Here is a 17,728-nt window from a genome sequence, read left to right on the forward strand (position 1 = left end):
TTCATAGCTATGATTCTAAAATTCCAACGATCAAAAAATTAACTGGCTAACCCGTCAACATATCAAAAAAGCAATGAATACTGATGCAAATTTTGCCAGTCCAAACTTGTCCATAGCTCCGTCAATAAGTGCATCCACACCACTTCCGACTTCCTAGAATAGCAACCAGCAGTGTGATGATGGTGGCTCCAGAGAGTACTGGTGGAAATTAATTCCGTGAATGTTTCCATAATTTGTTGCCTTTTTTTTCCTGCTTTCCAACCCGGCAGTCGATGTGAGTCATCCGGAATAGTGCGCTGCCAAGCGCAGTTGCAGGAAGAAGGCAAACGATGATGATGATGATGCAAAAACGTGCTGGTCAGCTTTGGTTGCAGTCATAAATTCGCCCCGCCACCGATGCTAATTAATTAAAAACGTGCTGCAACGCCAAGGGGAATGCTGGCGCTCGCTGTCGTTCGCATAGTCCAGTCCAATGCAAAGGAATCTCGGCGCACTGTTGAATGGGTTGGTGCTTTGGATTGGTTCCTTTCTACATACCTAGAAGTGGTTTCCTGAAAGGGTTGTTGTAGCTAACCAGGTGAATATAATTTATTCCACTTTTTTTCTTCAGTCCACTGACTGGCAAGCGCGGAGTGTGGATTTTGAAGTGTATTATCCCCGGTTAGAAATGTTAAGCTATTGTTGTGTTAACTGGGTCAAACAACAAATCGATTCACCGTTGGTTTTAAGAAAGTATTTAGTTGAGGAATTTTAGAAATAATAAAGTTGAATATGTTTGTCCACAGGAACTTTTCTCAGCATACAATAAATACCTAAACCTGTCAAGTTTCACGTAAATTGGTTTTATGGTTTCCGAGTCTATAGGGAACAGACAGACAGACAGAAATCGATTTTCATGTATATAGATTGCATTTCTGATTCACTAAACACGAAGAAATAAGTTGCTTTAGTAAGATGTGATCACAAAAGTGGAGGCTTTTTTTCGAATTTCGAAATTTTACTTTACAGTTTTAAACTTAATTCATTGATGGGTTTAAAGAAGCTTAACTGTCTAATTTAATTCCAGTTCAGATAAAGCTTCAAGCTCCCTTTTCTTTATTTACAAAAAGTTTCAAAACAGTTTCATTTATTAGATTTAAAATACTGAAATTTGTGAGGCAACTACTAGGTATAATGTGTTAGGTTTGACATCGGCCCAAACTTTCAAATTTAATCCTCCTTACTTTAATTCATTAGGTTAAGGCCCCAAATTATAAAAAAAGCATATTGACACAATCTGGGTATATGAACTGCAAACTTTAAGTTCATTACGAACTAACAAGCAACGTAGATTGTGTCACCTATTAACTCAACATAGGAATGCTTCATTAATTCCATCAACTCAAGTTGACGTGCTAATTTTTGACTCGTTACAGCGGGACATCGGGAAACGGAAAGTTTCCAAAATATTTTGCGCCGGAATCAGCCAGCCACTTAGCTGACAAATGTCTGATGGTTGTTTTTTTTCTGACATCCTCTTCCCATATCCCACTTACCTAGGACGCAAAATTTAAAATCGCACTACGAAGTGGAGGAGGGCACACGTTGTGCATCATTTTTGAAAAATACATCTCCAAATTGGCTGTTTCTTGTGTTGGTGGCTGGTTCTGAAAAAAGCTGAAGACACAAAATGCTAACAAGCGTGTTTCAATTTGAATTCGGGAATTTGGGGGGTTGAAAAAAAAAATGGAAGAAAAACGGCGGAAAATTTGCTGAAGATTATATCGTTTTGGCACTTTGGGGAAAAAGCCAACGGTGCTTGGGCCTCGCTTTTGTTATGTCACCAACAAATGTTTTTTTTCCAGGGATCTGAAAAGTAAAAAGCACCTTCGGGAAAATTGAAAGGAAAAAAGATGTTCTGGAATGTAAGTAAAACAGTAAACACGGTAAAGTAGTGTTGAAAAATTAAAGATTGAAAATTATTCTTCAGACAATCTTTCAAATATTTTAAAAATTCTTCTAAGACAAATAATCTTTTACGTGAATTTGAATAAAATGTAATAAGATGAAGTTAAAGAGCTTCTAACTACTAAAGATTTTTCTGACAAACAAAAGTATCAGCTTATTCATCACCAAAACTTTAATTTTAGAAAGTTTAATCATACTATGGCGTCCGTAAAAACTCGTAAGTCCCACTATGCCTTACTCGAACAAAACTGGCGGCAAAAAAAACGGTTAAGTGGTTTTCACCGAATCCTGATACACACTTTAACCAGATTTTCCGCCGACTGAGCCTTTTTCCATTATCCTTTTCCCGGGCGCTCTCTGTTTGTTTTTCGTTTGCTACTGTGGCGGGACGACGAAATTTTGTCTTCCGTTTGCTCCGGTTGTTGTTGTTGTTGTTTGTCGGAGCGGAAAAATTGTAAATATTCCAGAACCATTCACTACCGTACCATAACTGGAGGATGTTTAGCGATGATGTTAGTAGCAGCATGCTTTGCCAAACCAGGAGGAAAATTTTAATCACTGGTACCTCCACCAATGTTTGTCTAAATTGTGCGCTAATTGTGGTGGAAATGTTTAACGAGTAAAAGTTTTCTGATGCTAGCGGCATTTGGTATCCGGTTCATTTTGCAACTTTTGCAATCGAGTGATGCAGTTTTGAGTTATGTGCATTCCAGGTAAATCAATGATTTATAGTTTTATGCTTGTTTGTAACTTACAGATGGAAATAAGTAGTTCATTAAAATGTACTTCACGTGTACGTGTTGATTGAAAACATTATGAAAAAATTTAACCTAAACCATTTTTGGTTTTATGTAATTAACAGGTATACCAACAAAATGTTATAATTTTTCTCAAACTTTACATAAATTTCAAACCTTATTCTTCTTTAATCGACTTTTAAAACAAACTCATCCATTTTTTTTGTTATAACCGGGTCAAGCAGAGAAAAAAAATCATCTTATTGCTAACTTAAGAATCTTGAAATGATTAAGTTATCTATGTGTTGAGAACACTTTTGGGGCTACCAGAAGCTCGGAACCATAAGATGGAAAATTTTCAAATATAGGTTGGAATGTCTTTTGTTTATCAAATTGTTGCAATAGAAATGTAAACCAATTCACTTCAAAATTTACAACCGTGCAATTAACTTTTTTGGAGTAATCCATCGAGTCTTGATACTCGGATTGAAATTTACATTTTTTTTCAGGGGTCTTGCACAAGGAAAAGGATTTTTTGATAAACATCGATAACATGCAATCAATTTGAAAATCATAACTTGTGGGGAATAATGGGCCACCTTTATTCCAGTGTTCTCATACACGTTCATAGCTTAAAATGCATTTTTCCTATCTGTAAATTTTTCTTATGTCAAATGAAAAGTTAATTTCGGTTTTATTTAATACGGTACAGAAAAATTTCCAAAACGTTTTTTACAAAACGTCTATGAGCCCGATTTCTTTAATTAAACTATTCGATCATATACAACTCTCTTTTTTGTTTTCTCACCTGAAATTGCTTTAAAATAACGCAATGCATCATGAAATCACTGTTTTGGATCAATTCATACATGTCATTTGGTCATTTTGGATTTTTTTCTAAACAGTCAGAACAGAACTTAGGGAAATCAATTAAATATAAAATAAATAATATCGCCAAATGGTACGTTGGAAATGTAAAAAACCATACCATTTATCCTTTTCATTTTATCTTTTTTTAATAAAGACGTTATAAAGCACAGAAAAAATTGGCCAATGATACCCCACAATTCCTACTAATTTTACTCACAATTCTTCTAACACTTAAATGAAACACAAACCTCCCAATAAGTGGCCAAACATTTCAAGCGAAAGGTTCTTCTCTAAACTCCAAATTTTGAATTCCCAACCATATTTTGATAAACGACTAAAATCTTAACGCAGGTTAACAATTCTACTACAGTTTTTCAAAAAGTTTCTCACTCGTTGATAGATATTTAAAAACTGTACTCTAAATTCATGCTTCAATTTCTATTGTGAATACATTTGATTTCGTGGATGGAATTTAGTGAAATACTCATCAATTTAAGCTAGTGTTGTACTGTTTAGGGGCCGTTTACTAATTACGTAAGCACGATTTTGGAAATTTTTATACCTCCTCCCCCACCCCTAGGAAGACAAAGTAAGATTTAAAAAGTTATTCAAGTTGTTCAGCAAGAAATTTCCTTCAGGAAATTTATAAATTGGCACAAAAACCATAGGCTCGGTTTTACAGAAAAATCAAAAACGATATTGATTTTTCAGTACAAAATATTCAATTTTCCCATACAAACCTAAAAGTTCAAATTTACTCATGTAAACGTTACTCAAAAATTCTGCAAAAACTCGTGGATGAGTTTTGGACCAAAACGAAGCTTTTAAGACCCCAGGGTTTGAGAAATTCAAAAATGTCCCCAAATCGACTCAGTCTAATGTGGGAAGCAACAAATCAATTTCAGAAACTTCTATAGCAGTAGATTCCGATTCTGGATTCCAAAGCGACGGTTTCGAATCAGTATGTCTTGTTGATGATAACTAATTTGGTGAGATCCAACCTTTTCTCCGATTTCAGACTTTTACATTGTATGATTTTTAATATAAAGTAATTGAACATAAAGCACATTTCTCATATGCATAAGAAGCGTTTTGTAGGGAACTCCACGCTTTATTCCCCGCTTCACTCAACGCTTAATTCCTCCAAATGATGATTAGGATTTGTATAAAGAATCGTTTAGTAACGAAATAGGAAACTTATTTTCATCGATGTTTAAAATCTTAAAATTTGCATCTAAATCTAGTGAACTTAGATTAAGATCGCCGGGCAAACCTGGCAAAATCCGGACATTCTTTTTCAATTTTTTAAAACCAAAATCCAGGCAATATCAGGGAAAGTTTGACAAAAACCCAGAAACTATTCAACACAAATCAAGAAGAAAAGCATTTGGATCATTAATTTTTCATCGAAAAATCATAACAAGATTTTGAAACGTTTTTCAGTCAAATAATCGTTTATGTTTATTTGAATAAATCTAGCATGAGAAATTTCGAGAAAAAAAATTAATTTATAATGATGCAATTTGAAGTTTTGATTTGATTTTACAAAAAAAAAAGGTTGATAAATCCGGAAAAATTTTTTAAACAAAATTTTAGCAACCAGACTGGGCCAAACCTTTCCAATTTTTTAAAAAGTTAATATCCGGGTAAAACCGGGTACTCTGGCCTGCTTAGTTTTGTTTATTTGATTTGAATTTACAACGAGGTTTTTTTGAAGAATGGCTTCAGATTCGAAAAAAAAAATTAAAAAGAAATCAAATTTTCAAAAGTAAAAGTAAAATATTAAAATTTTGCGTTTCAAATCGGATTTATGCAAACTCGATCTTAGTTTGAGATTTTAATTTGAAACTTGGAAGACTGCTTTATTATTCATGTGGAACAATACGCCAATACATATGAAACTCCCTGCAATTTCTTTATTAGAAGATACATGTTATTACTTTTTTTCAAAATCAATTCCTGTGGGTGGTTTTTCAAAAATAAGTTTATCATAGAACAAAACTTGCAAAATGAACTAAAATTCTACTTAATTTTTGTCATTTTCAGCTGAATTGTGCTAACAAACTGACTGTGGTTAAATTTTATAATCGAACTAACAATAAGAATTATGAGTCTGTGATCTCTTGCAATTTAAATTCCTTACTGAAATAGTCATCTTGATCATTTTATTTTGATTATGGAACTCATTTTCGAACTGAATCTGAAACTAAATTTTGAACCTGATTTCGAAATTTTAATTTTAAATCAGTTTTTCAGAGCCCTCAATAATGAATCCATTACTATAATTGTGATGATTCGGATTTCGATTTTGATCATAAAGAACCAGAATCTCTGTAATGAGTCAAATATTAATTAAAATTGAGTATTCAGAAGTGAATAACTACTAATAAGTGAGAAAATTTAGAAGAACTGTAGCTGAATTCTGAATCTGGGATGAGTTTTTGAGGTTTTGACATCAGCTCTGTGTCAAGAGTGTTACTATCGAATAACCTTACTCCATATTAATAATTTGATTAGGAATAAAAAATTTTGACTGTAGAGTAGAATACCTTGCTTGCTTTTGATGGACCCTCATGGGGGGTTTAATCTTTCGACCAAAAATTGAGCACTTTTTGAAAAGAGTTGAAATTATTTAAAATGAAAATTCGTTTATTGCTAAGACATGCTCAGTTTGATGAAATTTGTAAACCTGTTCAATGCTAAACTTTCTTTAAGACTTAAAACAGTTTTAAGAAGGATCATTCTAAGGAAACAAAATTCATAACCTACTCACTGGTCTGTGATTTAATCAGATAAATTTCACATTTGAGCGTGTGTTTCGGCTTTCCAGCCTTAGCTATAGATATATGGAAATAATCTAGAGTTTTCTAGATTAATTTAAACGCCTTAATTTATGCAGCAGAGTTGAGCTGGCTGGCCTACAGTTCGTTTCGAAAAACATCATCGGTTCAATGGGTTTAGTTTAATTAATTTATTATAGATTTGTTCGATAAATTAACCTCTGATCACACTGACAGGATATTTAGAACAAAAATTCGACCATTTTCTGGCTAATTTTTATTGTCAAATCGTAGGTAGGTGGCGAACCTACCATTTTTCCGATACAAATGCCCTGTAGGAAAAATGTAACTGTTTAGCCCGATTTTATCGTAGGAATTGTCTATTTTTTTTCGAAAGTTGGGTGGCACTTTCTAACTGGGATAGCATTTTTTCAAATCGATCGATGCGCACTCTGGAATCGATATTGCGTACTGTTGGAAAAAATATCCAACAAACGAAATCGAGTGTCCAGTCAGTATGGTCAGGGGTTTAATTACAAGTTCGATTTTAGGGACAAACCCTTTAAAATCAGGACACCAGGCACCTCTGCACTGAATTATCTTTTTTAAAGTTCTCTCCGGTGTCCTTGGAGACATCAGGTGGCTTAGCTAAAAACATGAAATTGATTCAAACGGTCGTTGGGACTTTTCCCACTTTTCAAGGCTTAGCCACAGAGAACAGACGTACAAGCTAGCCAAAAAAACTTGTGTAAAATTTCTAATTTTTGTTTTTTTGGCTGGGTCACCAGATGTCTCCAAACACACCAACAAGAATTGTTAAAACTGAGAAAAAAAACAAAATTTTAGTGAGTTTTGAACAGGTCGTATGAACTTTTTGGCTCGTTTCAAGGAAATTTCTGCTAAAGTTTCATAACGCTTTCGTCCGGTAGCATAATGGAAAAATAGCTTAAAAGTTAATCGCTTTTTCCTTCAAGCTAGAAGAAGAGCAAAATTTTGGACCATGGGATGCAAAAGTGATACTTGAAAGTAAACCACTTCGAGATGTCTAGAATCAGCTAAGACTGATCGTTAAGAATGTTCCTAATTGACTGGATATAGCCGATTCGTCCTATGACGATAACAGCTCAAGAAGTGCATACACTTATTGTAAAACTGTTAGAAATTTCGACTGCCTGGATTGGAATGAATGAAAGTTTATCACCGGCACTTTATACGGTTTTTATTTATTTGCTTTTTTCGGTGAGTGAAACAACTTTTTTTTCTAATTAAATTTCCGTAACGTTTCGGGTTTCTCTGGGGGAGATCTGATGATAGGTGAAGAAAAGTAACCCGAAACGTTTTGTAAATTTTAGAAAAAAAAATGTTTCACTCACCGAAAAAAGTCAATAAGTAAAAACCGTATGAAAAAAAGGAAGTGGAATTCTGTCCAGTCAAAAGTAGCTCCTATTGCATCTATCTAGAAAAAAATTAAACCCGCCTATCAAAGAGCGGCATTAGTTTGATAATTAATGAATGCATATACAATTACGCCTTTTCGAAAACTGGGCACTTGATTTGATTTGTAACTTTTGAATGGAGCAATAGATGGCACTGTTTCATGTCAATTTTCAACGTATTTGTCAGATGTCAGAATTTGAAATTTTACATACTTTTTTGAAGATTTTTTGTTCGAGCTTGTACGTCTGTTTTCTATGGCTTAGCTTGGTCATGCTCTGTGTCATCTGTGAGCTAGTCTTCGTAATATAACATCCAAGGTTACGGAAATCACAGAAAAATCTGTAATTTCACAGAATTTTGAGCGAACTTTCATCACAGAATCTGTGTCACAGAACACAAAATTTTGAAATATTCACAGATTTCACAGAGTTTTTGAATTTTGAATTTTGAATGGATTTCCAAAATTATAATGTTTTCGGTCTATATAAAATTTAGATTCCTTACTTTGAATTATAAAAGTATGATAAGATTGGTAATGTTAATTGATTTTTCAAAACTAAAATGTAAAAAATACCCAATTTATCATGAGTTTTCAATGGAATTAAAGGAATTAGAATCACAGAAAACCATCGCAGAATCTTTGAATAAAATCACAGTAATTCAGATTTTTTTTTTCTAAACCACAGAATTTTTTTCGGCAACCTAGATAACAGCCGATCAAAATGTGTCAACTGTGATGATTTGACAGGAGCGTGAAAATAAACAAGGAGTAGGTACCAACTTGCAATTCCAACCAATGGATGCCTTATTTGCACAGTTCCTATTGCATTAGCCAGAATTAGAAAATCTCCTCTTTGGTTATACATATATGAGGGTGGCTCAAATCTCTCGACTTTTGAAAATGTTATACGATGAAATGTAAAATTAATCCTAGGCCTAGCACTAGGTACCATGTAAAATCTAGTTCGGATCACTGGAAAGGGTCGTGCAATGAACTTAAAGTTTGTAAACGATTTTGAGACATTTTCTTATGGAAGAACATGGAAACCCGGTTTTTCATCAATATTGTCTTTCGGATGATTCCACTTTGCACTTTGCAGAGAGAATTCTAAAATTTTTGAGAAATATAAGCATAGAAGAAAATGTGCACCAGTCTCAATTTTTGCAGTAAATTGTATTCTATCACAAATTCACTACACACCAGTTGTAATATTAGTAGTTATCTATGTGGCAGCTGCGTAAAAGCAAGAAACTCTTGAAACAGTTAAACCATACCCTAAAAGAACAATTACAAGAGAAGCAGCAGATTTCAATAATGCTGGTTATGAATCGAACAGATAACTGAAATGCAGCTGTTAAAGCCTAATTTTACAACTCTTTTTGCTCCCGCAGAATGTAACGGATTTGAACAGAAATGACCTTAAATTTCAATCGTTATTGAATTAGTAGTAAATTACATAGTGAAAAATCATTCCCTTAAGGATTTTTGCCTCGTTCATAGTCGTTTTCGGTTTTCTTATATATTGTTTGGAAAAGTTATTTTTATAAATTTTATTCAAAATCTGAAGGCTTGAATAACTGTATTTTCCGGTTATTTTATTGGATACATTTAAACTTCCTGTGGCTTCCGGTTCCGTTTAATTTGCTGGAGGCAAAAAAAACCAAACCATACCAGCGCTGTCGGCGAGATGCTGTAGCCTTGGAAGGAAACTTATTAATTGATGTATTTTTTCAAAGCAAAAGTTTCGCGCTCGCTTTCGTTTGTAGCGGTATGATGGTCGCGGTTCTCTCTCTCTCTCTTTCTCACACTCAATCTGCACAGAATTTAAACACTTCACGCTGTGAAAATTTCCACGTACCTGCAATGGAGTTAGCACTTCCGGTCTCTGATGATGGTCGCCGCCGCCGCCGCTTCTAGGCCAAATTTGCTGTAAGGCGATGACGGCTTCATTGCAAAACTTTAGACCCATAACTTCCTCGTCCTCGCGACCGTAGCTGCACCAGGGGAAATGAAGAAGCCGATGATGGAAAGAGACACAAGAAGAACAGAACAGAATGCGGCTCGTTAGAGAAGTTGGAGCGTTATGATTGGTGATCGGCGATTGGCACTGTGTGATAATAATTAAATAACATCAAAAGTTTTTAATCAAAAGTAAGAGAGTCCAAATGCAAAAATTTACAGAACAGAATCTACAAGTTATGTTTTTATTTGTGTTAATGCTAAGTTCTTACCATCTGGTTAAAAAATATTTTATGAACTTATATTCTTATTATGGGTCTCAATTTTTGACTTTGCTTTATGCACCTTTAACCCAATGTTCAAAAGTCATCTTTTCCTTCTCGATAATTTCTCGTTCAACTGATGCCTTTCTAGCACATTGAGTATTGAAGCAGGTCACAAGTTTGAATGCAGATCAAAATGGCGTGTGAAATTACTTTTAATTGACTGAGGGAAAGTTGAAATATTCTCGAACTGGAACTCAGAATTCGAACGACGAGATTTTTTTTTCTTCATAGTTGAAACAAACTTGATATCAAATTCAAACCATTCTAAAAAAAATCTCATTTTAATTTCTTATTCGGAAATCAACACAGAATATCGATTAAGAATTCATATTTAGATTTCAGATTCAGAATTCAGATTCAGAATTCAGATTCAGAATTCAGATTCAGAATTCAGATTCAGAATTCAGATTCAGAATTCAGATTCAGAATTCAGATTCAGAATTCAGATTCAGAATTCAGATTCAGAATTCAGATTCAGAATTCAGATTCAGAATTCAGATTCAGAATTCAGATTCAGAATTCAGATTCAGAATTCAGATTCAGAATTCAGATTCAGAATTCAGATTCAGAATTCAGATTCAGAATTCAGATTCAGAATTCAGATTCAGAATTCAGATTCAGAATTCAGATTCAGAATTCAGATTCAGAATTCAGATTCAGAATTCAGATTCAGAATTCAGATTCAGAATTCAGATTCAGAATTCAGATTCAGAATTCAGATTCAGAATTCAGATTCAGAATTCAGATTCAGAATTCAGATTCAGAATTCAGATTCAGAATTCAGATTCAGAATTCAGATTCAGAATTCAGATTCAGAATTCAGATTCAGAATTCAGATTCAGAATTCAGATTCAGAATTCAGATTTTTCGATTTTAATTTTTTTTTATTTTTCAAACTTTGCTTATCGCGAAATATTTTTTAATTTCTCCAATCAGCAAAATTTTTGATAGCAGAACTGCTGATTTTTATTTCATCGGGTAAACATGAAAAATTCTTTAAATTTATTGCAGGTAGCAGGTACTCTTTCAAAAGTGGTTCGTGTGAAAATAATCCTGTATAAATAAGCTTAATCTTAAATTATTTTCGAGAAATCATCCAAAGGATCGTGCTTCTTCATGCTCAAGCATTTGGGATTAAAAAAAATCCTCCACTTGGCAGCATTTTTCCCTCACCGACAGTTCTAGTGTGTGGGTGAAGAAAATCGGAAAAATCAAACACTCAAGCTGCCCACCAACAGCTTGCCAGAAAGCGAGCGTAAATTAGATTAGCCACGAGCCAAACGAGAAAAAGTCAACAAAAAAAACGGAAAACAAGTCATAGGTCTTGGCTGATTTACTTGGCCGGATCCTACCGGAAAATTGGGCCTCTCTCTGGTCAAAAGTCAATCAAAGATTGTTAGATTGAATTTGTGAAACTTTTCGCCGACCTGAGCGGTGATCAGCATCAAATTACAATCAGATCAACTGCTTTTGGGTAACTGTTGAAGTAAATTGGAATTTATATCGCCAGCTTGGGACATGTTTAGAATGCATTTATTTTATGAATACAATTTTATTTCACCTTTTACTGCTTACGAGCCGATGATTTTTTTCACACTTTCCAGCATAATTCAGTACTGTAAAAGATTCCGAGCGAATTTAATGCAACAAAAATTGAAACTAGCAATTATAAAACCTAAAAAAATCTCATTTTTTACACTATTTAAACAATAAAAACTATATTGACAAATAGTGTTTTTTGCATAAATTGTTTAGTTGGGGATCAATAAAATTAATTCCAATGACATTTTTTTTTTCTCAACGGATTCACAGTTCATGCATAGAGGGTTAACGCCTGTGTGTAGGCAATGTTTCGATTATGATATCATTTGGAATCAGGTTCAAGATAATTTTCTCAAATGGAATATATTTTCCAAGGATCACAAATGATTCAGCCCTTTCCTGAAATAGAGTTCAATAAAGGAAGCTACTTATTCGGATGAAATAACAGTAGATACAGATGTTTTTGCAAATGGACTGCTCCCGAAACTCGATTTCGGGGAAAAGTGAAATTGGGATTAGCGCCCAAAGGTCTCTGGAGCCACTTACCGAAAGGTCAACGTCAGCTGTCCGTAGATTTTGGCATCGCCAATGACTTTCGGATCGATGTACAGCACTCCTCGCAGGGGTTCGATGACTCCCTTCCGGGCCACCAGCTCCCGGCTTCCGAGATACAGGGTCAGCAACTGATTGGAGGAAGTCTTCTTGTAGACTCTTCAGGTGGGTCCAGGAAATCCATCCAGTCCAGGCCATCCATCGGAAATGAAAAGAAACAAAATCCAAGAAAGAAAGAAGTAAAGTAAATAAAACGGTCTCGCTGTCGCTTTATTTGATTGGAAAGGCACATTTTCTCACTACTCGAGAGAAGGTCTCGGAAAACTGACCGAGTAAGTTCATTAAGAAATTTACAGCTTTACAGAAATCCCCCTCAGGCACCAGTGGTAGCCAGTGGAAGTTTTCGTTTGATGGCGATCATTATACGATTCATTTCTGCTACCGAATTGAGGGGGTGCTCGAGAAATAAAACCAGGTAAAAGTAATTAAAAATGGCCTTCAATTGCGCTTTCGGACGGAGGCTTCCTGGAAAGTGCTACTTGTTTCTGTGGAAGAGTTAATTTGAATGGGCCATTTTCCGGAAAAGTTTTTACGGTTGAGTTATACGCTCAAAATAAACAGATAATGAAATTTAAGCTCCCTTTTGCAAAAAAGACTTTGTCTTGATCAAGAGGAAACGTTATGACTGCTAAACATTTCGAAAAAAATCTTTAAAAGCCTTTAGTAATCGAAATAAATGCATCATTTTTTTGTGATAACTTTTGAATGCGTGAGTGGAAATTAATAAAATTGTCAGAAAAGCTACCGAGTAATTTAATGTTTACAGTTTACAGCAGTACTTCGTGACAATCTGTCTAATAGTTTTTGGGATAGCGGACAATACAGAAGCTCATGTGCCAAAATTGTTGGGCAGGATCGAGAAAATTCTAGGAATATCCCAGTGAGCGACCCTAAAACAGCTGGTTATCTACAATTCGACAAAACTCATGGTAAAATAAACAAAATACGGTGGTCAAATCGTGCGGTGGTCAAATGGAGCGGTAGCGGGGAGATATTAAAAAAAAAAAAAAACCATAATGGACAGCTAAATAAACTTTTCAGCGGACACCTTCCAGGTTTCAAGCCAAAAAAGTTTCAGGGAAATCTTTTGACAAGTCCTGCTTCAATGTTTACAAACAAAACAAGGAAGCAAAAGTTAAAAAATTTACATCTAGTTCTTGAGGTGGCTTAGAGCAAGTTCACTGGTGTTGGGAAAATGTGGTAGAAATTTTGACATTTTGAAAATTTTACCATGCAAAAATGTTTTCAAGATCTTTGGCCGTTGTATTTTTTTCCAACACTGTTTCTATTTCAGCCGTATGTGATAGAAAAAATGCCATTTTTGCATCACAGCATGCGGAAATACAACACGTGTTGTAAAAAAACTTGAAGGCCACAGATCTTGAAAATGTTTTTGCCTGGCAAAATTTTCAAAATGTCGAAATTTCAACCACTTTTTTCCAACACCAGTGAACTTGCTCTAACGATCTGGGGGAGTTGCAAATCAGTCAGTGTTACATAACGAATGACACAATTATTTTATTTCATTTTTTTTTTAGATTTATAAGTGACACTTCACCATATAGCGAATGTCATGAATGACACAATGAATAGATGAATATACAAAGAAAATTGCTTTTCCCGCCGCTCTGTCTTCATTTACCAGAGCCGGAGCTATACAAAAATATTCCTAGCAACAGCCTTCCTAATCTGTGCTTTTCATGCCGATCTGTCTTTGTTTCCCAGAGCCGTATCAATTCGAAAACATTCTTAGCAACAGCCATTCAAATCTGTGCTTTTCTTGTCGCTCTGTCTTTGTTTACCAGAGCCAGAACAACTCAAAAATATTCTTAGCAACATCCTTCTCAATCTGAGTTTTTCCTGCCGCACTGTCTTTGTTTACCAGAGCCAGAACAATCCGAAAACATTCTCAGCAACAGCCGTTCCAATCTGTGCCTTTCCTGTAGCTCTGTCTTTTTTACCAGAGCCGGAACATTTCAAAAACCATTCTTAGCAACAGCCTGGAATCTGTGCTTTTCCAGCCACTTTGTCATTGTTTACAAGAGCCGGAACAATTCGAAAACATTCTTAGCAAAAACCATTCCAATCTGTGCTTTTTCTAGCGCTATGTTTTTGTTTATCAGAGCCGAAACAACCCAAAAATATTCTTAGAAAAAAGTCATTCCAATAGTGCTTTTCCTGCCGCTCTGTTTTTTTTACCTGACCCGGAATACAAACAAACAATCGTACCAGCAGCCTTTAAAACCTGCGCTTCCTGAGCCAATTCGTTTTTTTACCGGTGACCGAATCAGATTTTTTTTTCGTAGCAGCAGATTAAAAATCAGAGCCTCCTCAGGCAATCCGTCTTTTCACCGTTGGCCATATCATAAACAAACAATCGTAGCAGCAGCCTTAAACATCTGCGCTCTCTGAGCCAATTCGTCTGTAAGACTGGCTATTAGCCAATCGGTAGATTTGCGGTGAACCCCTTTTAATCCCAGGGTCGGAAAGTTTACACTAACTAAGTTGCAGGGAAATTCGGGAGAGCTAAAGAAAACTCCTCGGATAAAATTCGGTACCGTTTAATATTTTGCAGTTTTGTTCACCCACCACTTTCTTAACCTAGCTAACCTTTATTTGCGCACTAGTTTCTTCCTTGCTCGGGCTCGGGTTCGATGAGATCGGCTTGGAAGCTGGCTGGCTCTAACGGGTCGTGTTGTTGTACCCGGTTCCACCTTGGGTGCTAAACCGGGCACTGATGGTCCTTGGACGGCAAGCAAGCAGCGTGGATGCTTGGACCCCACCTTAGGTGCTGAATCAGGTACGATGGTAAGTAGCACCGGCGGCGGTCGGTCGATGTTATCGGTGGCGCACGAGGTCCTTCGACGATTAACGGAGCGCGTGGCGACGTCGTACCTGGCCCCACCTTGGGTGCTGAACCAGGTACGGAATTGAGTAACACCGACGGCGGTCGGTTGAGGTGGTAGAGCGCTGTGGCGCTCTCAGGGCTCGGTTGATTAAAAAACAATCCGAAACAGCGGGGTCCTGGTAAGGTTCAGGATCAGATAAAAAGGGTATTTTGGGCAGGGGCAAAATGGCGTATGGTTACCTGGAGTTCCAATCAATTTCGGCTTACGACTGGACTTTCCTTTTGGAATTTTATGCTGATGGTAATTGTTGTTTTTAAATAACTGACGAAACAAATCACCACAGTTATATTTAAAATATTGATCTTCCAGAATATTTTCGGGATCGGTTTGGTTTGTTCGCGAACTGAAATTAGAGTCAATGGTCGCTTTCTTTTTGACCAGCTTTGACCCCATTGCCGTTCATTGCCCCCGTCCCGCGCTCATTTTCGCTTCGCCCTATCGCTCGTTTCGCCTCTTCGCTTGAAGACTGCGGCTCACATCTCTGCACTGCGCTCTGGTGGTGGGTTGTTGAACGACCATCCTTCGCCCGGTCGTTCGCCTGGTTAGCGTAGCTTGGTGAACTGCTTCACCAAGGAGAATCCCTTAACCCCCACGAACAACACTGCAACATTTATTTAATTGACATCTACAACAAGATCACCGCGGCCCCCTTCGACTGACTAGCAACGCTTACACGTCTTTTTACCGGCGGCCGAATCATAATTAAACAATCGTTGCAGCAGCCTTGATGATCTGTGTTCCTTGTGGTTATTCAACTACTACACCCATAGAAGAGGTTGCAAAAATCCAATGCCTATTTAGCACATCTCTGTGCCGATAATGCGCTGAAATGTGCACTGTGCCGAAGATGATATGTTTGAAAAACCGTAACTGGCATAAGGACTCGGCTCCCAACTAAAATGATGCATGACCACTACATTCAAGCAAAACAAGAAAAACATTTTATGGGATTTCGTTCCTATTGGATAATTCGTCCCAGAAACAAGAAAATAAAAATATAAACCACAGCGCGCGTAGGGAGAATCGAACTCAAATCACTAACCATATGGTCTTGCCAGACCGACATCTTAACCAGTGTACTATTTGAGCTTCATGCAGGAAGAGGGATATTTGTCATAGGCATTCTGCCACCGATCAATCACAAAAGAAACGCACGACAGTGGCTTCCCGGCGTTTGGCCTCCTTTCATGGTATTCATTTGTCTTGCGATGGAAACGGGAAAGGGAACGGGAGTGGAGGAAACGGGAAACCCATTGAATGAGAACTGTGCTTTGCTTACTGCCTGCTATTACATACACACGCTACATATACACAGCTGCTAAAGCCGGGCAGCTTGGCCGGTGCTTGTTTGCCGGTGAATTGAAGGAATATATTCTGGTTGCTTTTGCTACATACACACGCACAGCTTAGCCGTGGTTGTTTGCCGGCGAATTGAATTGAAGGAATGTTTTTTTTGTTGTTGCTTTTACTGCATACACACGCACAGCTCGGCCGTGGTTGTTTGCCGGTGGATTGAAGGGATTGAATTAGAAGGATGTTTTTGTTGTTGCTTTTGCTACATTCATACGCACAGTGCTCGGTTCGCTGGCTGCCTGGTGTTGGCCGGTATTTATTTCCATCCTTCTTCGTCTTGTGATGCGATAGGGAGGGACGTGAAAGCGTTTTTATTTTGTTTCTTTCAGACATACGCAATTCGGTTAACTTGGGAGATGAATGCCGGTGGGAGCAAATCGAATCAGCACCGATCGCGTTATCTTCTTGTACCAATGATGCTATGTAATTGACTACACGCCATTGGCACAGAGGCTGAATTTTGGGTGTACATTGCCGTGATTTTACGATTCTTACGAATCTCAATTCAGAAATTCACACAGTTACGTCTGTCGCTCACAAGAATAGATCAATCGCTGTTTTCTTTTTTGCCTAGTTTTGCCAAAATATAAATCTTTTTTTTATTTACGACACTTTACCATCCCTGTGGCATTCGTGTCTGCAAAACAAAATATAAATCGTTTCCATAGAAATATATTTTATTTCATTTTCCTTCAGTGTTGCCGAATTCAACTTTTAGTTTGTTTTATTTATATATATATATATTTTTTATTTTCTGCATATTATTCTGCATCTCATTCCTACATCAAATCCGCTTGTTTTCTCTGTTTAGCATTTCCATAGGTTGAAACTCTATTTTGGTTGGATTTGAAATCGTGCCATCATACGAAAACTTTGGTGGAGTGATGAAAAATCAAATATGTTGTTTTTGTGCCGAAGGAGGACAATCTACTAAATCCGTCGTAGCTTCGATTAATTAAAAGTTTCGAATAATTTTGAAGCTCAAGCTTCAGGAAACAAAAAACGTAATCAATATGCGCCTTAAATTAAAAAAAGGTGGTTCATAAAATGCATTAGAGATGGCGCACTTAGCGCCCAAAAATGAAAGTCGATTAACTTCTTTATTGGACGCTATCTCAAAAACAACTTGACAGAACGTCACAAAAATTTAGACTGAGTCACTCTGAAATCATTTTCAAATTTTCAGGGCCTGAGGTCTAAAAAGTTTCGTTTTGGATCAAAATACATCTATGATTTTTTGCAAAATTCTAAAGTA

The 17,728-nt window shown here is 36.4% G+C and overlaps 1 protein-coding gene across 7 annotated transcripts in view; it reads right to left on the bottom strand.

Annotated features, from left to right (window-relative positions):
* The window catches only part of LOC129750921 (uncharacterized), a 296,065-nt gene that overhangs the window by 39,584 nt on the left and 238,753 nt on the right, over positions 1–17,728 (bottom strand). For all 7 annotated transcript variants that reach the window (XM_055746119.1, XM_055746118.1, XM_055746120.1 and 4 more), the window contains 2 exons: positions 12,146–12,310; positions 9,631–9,766 (listed from right to left, as the gene is read on the bottom strand). In XM_055746119.1, the coding sequence (XP_055602094.1) occupies positions 9,631–9,766; positions 12,146–12,310 (301 nt within the window). The remainder of the gene's footprint in view (positions 1–9,630; positions 9,767–12,145; positions 12,311–17,728) is intronic.

Source organism: Uranotaenia lowii, chromosome 3 (assembly GCF_029784155.1).
Source record: "Uranotaenia lowii strain MFRU-FL chromosome 3, ASM2978415v1, whole genome shotgun sequence".
NCBI classification, from domain to species: Eukaryota; Metazoa; Arthropoda; class Insecta; order Diptera; family Culicidae; genus Uranotaenia; species Uranotaenia lowii.